General features: G+C 44.1%; 1 protein-coding gene across 1 annotated transcript; it reads right to left on the bottom strand.

Annotated features, from left to right (window-relative positions):
• Positions 1-2,793: 2,793 nt before the first annotated feature.
• Positions 2,794-5,933, bottom strand: LOC115375392 (uncharacterized protein K02A2.6-like). The gene is given in 2 exon segments (XM_030074796.1): positions 2,794-4,814; positions 4,817-5,933. Coding segments are annotated over 2 exon segments (3,138 nt in total).
• Positions 5,934-6,157: the final 224 nt, after the last annotated feature.

Raw genomic sequence — 6,157 nt, forward strand, 5'->3', positions numbered from 1 at the left:
ACAGCAGATATGCCATGTTCTGCTCCTGTGGAATCTGCACATCAACAACAAATAGAGCTTGATGAGCTGGAGAAAGCTTTCTATATTGCTAGAAACAGGTGGATCAAAGTGTGATGCTGTCTATCATACCAAAGAGAAGTGCAGCAAGAATAATCCACAGCCAGTGTTCCATCTCTACAACAAGGTCTAAAGCAACAGGAGAAACTAGCTGATGTTCAGCATTCAGTGTGAGAGTTGTTCTCTTCATGGCAGCAGTTTTTAATGACAGAATGGTCCAACAGGGCAACAACAGAGCAACGCCTGCTGGGTCATGTCGCCCTCTAGTGGAGGAGGAAAGTTCAACTCATGTTTTGAGAGGGGAAACATGCTGGTATCTGCTGGGTTTGTGTAGACAAGAGGTTGACTTTGGAGAAATTGTCATTTTCTACAGTTTGTACCACTGACCATGTTTGTGTGATGAGGAATCGTCGATTGAGCAGACACTCCATGTGTACAGAACAACTTGTTGGCTTCATTTGTGGAGCAGCAACGCCTCTGCAAGTCATTTTCTGTGGTGGATTTGATCAGTAAATAAGTAAGATTACCTTTTAAAACTGAGGGTTTCACTCAGACAAGAATCCTCAATGAATGCATTTTGAAATAACTTGATAACACAAGAAAATGTCTCCTAGGGCTCTGTGTTTGCAGTGTAGTGCAGCTTCTGCTGTTGGCTGTCAGGTTTTTGTACAGAGACTGTGTGTTTCCTGTCACTGTGGGCCTCACAGCACAGTAGTACAGAGCAGAGTGTGTCACTGCAGCAGAGGAGATCTCCAGATCCACACCTCGCTTGTCTTCAGACAGTTTAGTAGAAATCCTTGGGTCTGATTTGAGGATCTGTGCTGACTTTTCAATTCCTGTGATCATCAGGAGGAATTCTGGCTGTTTTCCAGGATATTGTCGATACCAGAAGAAGTAATCACCAACAGCAGTTTTGTTGTAGTTGTATGACAGAGTAACTTTGCTGCCTTCCAAACTGAACTCTTCAGTCTTGATTGGAGTGAGATCTTGACAGTGAACATCTGCCAACATAGATGTGACTCACATTAATGGAATTCAACAATAATCCAGAATACATTTGACAGACTTGGTTGAACGAAGTCAACACAACCAGACTGTAAGGTTCATTCATGGGAATTTTTTTCATACTACATTTACTTGTACACTAAATTATTTAAAACACGCCGTACCTTCAATGATCCACATGAACAACAGAAAGTAAAATGACAACATGTTGAATGACAGAAGAACAAAGTGTAAAATGAAGAGCTGCTAGTTCCCTGGTCTTTCTGTAGCTTCCTGTCACTATTCAGCCCCTTGTGCTTCCTGATGGTTCCTCCCCTTCAAATGCCATTGCTGCTGTCATGGGCGTTTTTAAAGTTCTCCAGAGGTTTTTGTACAGAGACTGTGTGTTTCCTGTCACTGTGGGCCTCACAGCACAGTAGTACAGAGCAGAGTGTGTCACTGCAGCAGAGGAGATCTCCAGATCCATTTGGGTTTTCTCTTCATTCACTTTAAAAGACAGTCCAGAGTTTGGATCTGGTTCTGATAATACTCTACTTGTTCCTGAGTGAGAGAGGAGCAGCTGTGGTGGTTTTCCTGGATCTTGACGATACCAGAAGAAGTAATCATCATATGCTGCAGTTTTGGAGTAGTTGTATGACAGAGTAACTTTTCTGCCTTCCAAACTGAACTCTTCAGTCTTGATTGGAGTGAGATCTTGAGAGTGAACATCTGCCAACATAGATGTGACTCACTTTAATGGATTTAAACAATAATCAAGAATACATCTGACACACTGGGTTGAACCAACTCAACACAACCAGCCTGTAAGTTTCATTCATGGGAATTTTTTTCATACTACATTCACTAGTATACCAAATTATTTAAAACACGGCTTACCTTCGATGATCCACATGAATAACAGAAAGTAAAATGACAACATGTTGAATGACAGAAGAACAAAGTGTAACATGAAGAGCTGCTAGTTCCCTGGTCTTTCTGTAGCTTCCTGTCACTATTCAGCCCCTTGTGTTTCCTGATGGTTCCTCCCCTTCAAATGCCATTGCTGCTCTCATGGGCGTTTTTAAAGTTCTCCAGAGGTTTTTGTACAGAGACTGTGTGTTTCCTGTCACTGTGGGCCTCACAGCACAGTAGTACAGAGCAGAGTCTGTCACTGCAGCAGAGGAGATCTCCAGATCCACACCATGCTTGTCTTGAGACATTTTAGTAGAAATCCTTGGGTCTGATTTGAGAAACTCTTCTGAATCTTGATATCCTGCAATGGACAGGAGGAATTCTGGTGGTTTTCCTGGATCTTGACTGTTATGTACTGATGAGGCCAAGACATGTGCGTTCACTGCACTTTACTTTTTTATGACAACAACAACACAAGTCAATGCGCAAGCGCGGTTTACAGCCTTGAACTGACAGTATTCACAGAGGTCCAAAAAGCATATGTAACATGACATAAATGTTGTCAATATACCACATCATCCCCTTTTTAAACAGAGAATGACATCTCCTAAAAGAAATATCCCATATAACCTATGGCAATAAACATGTTCTCATAACTTTTGTTTACCTTACTTGTTGGGTGAATAATTAACAAATAAAGATTACCTCTGTTAACAATAAGAACCTTTTTTGTTTTGCTGCATAACATTTTCTAACAGTCCAACTAAAATATTTAAAGTGTCAGTGTTTACTGTGGGAACATATGTGTAGAAACACAGTTTACTACTGTTGTGAACAGTCTTATTCCTGGTATCGCTGTGGAGGTTTACACACTCGAGTAGAGCGCCTCAGAGCCACCGGTTCTGGTTCTAGAAGCACTGAGGGCTGCCTGGTAAAGTCAACAGTTCCTTTAGGCTCTGTGCCCTTTTCACCCTCAGCCCGTTCTGCCGGTGATTCCATAGAGCATGACTCAGGTCCAGTAATGACTCGAGCTCGAAGCTGATCTCCATGGCGTCTGTGTACTGTGTCAGTGTCCTGCTCTCTGACTACATAGGACACAGGGCCCGTCTGTCTCACCACCAGTCCAGGAATCCACCTGTGAGCTCCTCCCCCTGTGTTACGCAGGTATACAGCATCATCCACACTGAAGGAACGGTCTGCAGCTGTGCGGTCATGGTTTTGCTTTTGTTGATACTGTTTCATGCGCACAGTGTCTTTCGTGCAAGGCTTGAGGAAATCCAGCCTTGTTCTGATGTGTCTGTGAAGAAATAGGTCTGCTGGAGACTGACCAGTTGTGCAGTTGGGTGTGGTGCGATATTGCAACAGGAACAGTGAAAGTTTGTCCTCGATGTTAAGAGGAGTAGTAGCAAGCTTTTTCATACCTGCTTTAAATGTCTGAACATACCTCTCTGCTAGGCCATTTGTTGCTGGATGACCTGGGGCACTTGTGGTGTGCAGAATTCCGTTCTGCATGACAAAGGTCTGGAACTCCTCTGAAGTGAAAGTGGTCGCGTTGTCTGTCACAATTTGCTCAGGAAGACCATAGGATGAAAAGAGTCTCTTCAGCCTTGTAATGGTAGCATGAGAAGTGATTTGTGACATGTGAAACACCTCCAACCACTTGGTATATGAATCCACAACTATCATAAACATACTGTTCAGGAAAGGTCCCGCAAAGTCTATGTGCAGTCTCTTCCAGGACTCACCTGGAAACTCCCAAGGATGGAGTGGAACCTGCCGAGGCATTTTTTGTTCCAGCTGGCATGTCTCACATTCTTTGCAGATTTGTTCCACGTCACAATCAATGTTGGGCCACCACACATATTTGCGGGCTAGAGCTTTTGATTTTACCATGCCTTGGTGCCCTGAGTGGATTTCCTGTAACACAGCTTTTCTCATTTTTGAGGGTACAACGACTCTGGTCCCCCATAAGACACAACCTTGCTCTGTGGACAGCTCATTTCTCTTTGTGAAAAACACTTTAAGGTTTTCCTCCATCTGTGTAGGCCAGCCTTCCATAACATACTTGTAGACCCTGGACAGCTCACTGTCCATGCGTGTTGCCCTTGCAATTTGTGTGGCATTAAGTGGGGCACCCTGAAGATGCTCAGTAAGCAGTGAGTGGACTACAGCTGAACTCACAGCAGTTCCTGAGTCACTGGTCTCAGGTAAAGGACAACGGGAAAGCCCATCTGCATTGCTGTGCTCCTCAGATTTATGGTAAACAATGTGATAGTCATATGCAGACAATATTATTGCCCAGCGCTGAATGCGTGCCGCTGCCAGTGTAGGCAGACTCTTGTGTTCACCAAACAGTGTTAGGAGGGGGCGATGGTCAGTAACCAAATTAAAATGTCTACCCCACAAGTACTGGTGGAATTTCTTTACTCCATAAATCAGTCCCAGAGCTTCCTTCTCTATCTGAGAATATTTCTTTTCCGCCGGGGATAGTGTCCGGGAAGCATAAGCGATTGGTCGTTCCTCCCCATTAGGCATTGTATGTTGAATAACAGCCCCGATGCCATAAGCTGAGGCATCACATGCTAAGGTGAGTGGCAGGCTGGGGTCATAGTGCGCCAAGACTTGGTCACTTGTCAGCAACTCTTTACACTTAGCAAAAGCAGCCTGCTCAACCTCTGTCCATTTCCAAGTTGCATGTTCCCTGAGCAGTTTATACAGTGGGGCTAAGACCGTGCTTTGCTGTGGCACAAATCTTCCATAATAATTAACAAGTCCCAAAAAAGCCTGGAGCTCTTTCACATTAGTAGGAGCAGGAGCTTCCTGTATTGCTCTCACCTTATCTTTTGAAGGGTGAATACCTGCTCATCCAAAATGTGGCCTAGGTACTCTACTTGAGTTTTGTTAAACTCACACTTTGAGCGCTTCACTCTTAGGCCGTTTTCCTGAAGGCGTTGCAGGACCTTCTGCAGGTTGTAAAGGTGCTCCTTCTCTGAGCGCCCCATGATGAGCAGGTCATCCAGGAAAACCACCACTGGTAGGTCCTTCATGAGGTTTTCCATGATACGCTGAAAGATAGAGGGTGCAGAGCTAACCCCAAAAGGAAGTCTATTATACACAAACAGCCCCCTATGGGTGTTGATGGTAGTGTATTTTTTAGAGTCATCATCCAGTAACACTTGCTGGTAAGCTGCTGCCAGATCTATCTTTGAGAAGATTTTTCCTCCGCTGAGGGTAGCTAACAGCTCCTCTAACCGTGGCAAGGGGTAGGTGTCTGTTTCCAGTGCCTGATTCACTGATACCTTATAATCACCACATAGGCGAAGTGACTTGTCTCTTTTCTCTACTGGCACTATCGGTGCTGCCCATTCACTGTGCTTAACAGGTGATATTATGTTTGCTTCTTCTAGCCTCTTGAGCTCTTTTTCCACTCTGTCCTTCATAGCAAATGGGAGGGGTCTGTGTTTGCAAAACTTGGGGAGCACCTCAGGCTTGACAATGATAGAGGCTTTAATGTCTTTAAGAGTCCCCAGTTCTTCACTGAACACTTCAGCATACTTCTCTAACACTTCCTTAAGTGAACAGCATTTTGTCTCATTTAGATACTTGATCTGCTGCCAGTTAAGATGGAGCACTTTAAGCCAATTTCTGCCACACAGTGATGATCCATGTCCCTTTACGACTAAAAGTGGCAAGTATGCAGTTTGCCCCTCATAGACCACGTTGACTGTGATCTGTCCCCACACAGGGATGCGGCCTCCATTATAAGCTTTAAGCTTAACCTTAGCTCTTCCCAGTGGCAGGTGCGAGAATTTCCTTTTGTATGTTGCCTCTGATATGACACTTCTTGCCGCCCCAGTATCAATTTCCATTTCCAAATTAACATCAGCTACAGAGAATGTTTCTTTATACAGATCCTCATCCTCACTTGTAACAGTTAAAATGGCAAACACCTCTAATTCTGTGTCCTCTTCAGCTTCCATGTACTTTGTGTGTTTATGTTGCTGCCCTCTGCCTGGTGTTGCCTTTGCACTTTCAGCCTGTGTCTTTGATCGGCATGCCTTTTTAATGTGTCCAGTTTTACCACAGTTATGACATTTAGTCTCTTTGAAATGGCACTCATTTGCACTGTGATTTTTTCCTTTGCATCTGTAGCAGTTTTTTGTTTTCTGTGGCCTCACCTTATGAACACTTGCAGTCCCCACAT

This window comes from Myripristis murdjan, chromosome 17 (assembly GCF_902150065.1).
Source record: "Myripristis murdjan chromosome 17, fMyrMur1.1, whole genome shotgun sequence".
In the NCBI taxonomy this organism is placed as follows: Eukaryota; Metazoa; Chordata; class Actinopteri; order Holocentriformes; family Holocentridae; genus Myripristis; species Myripristis murdjan.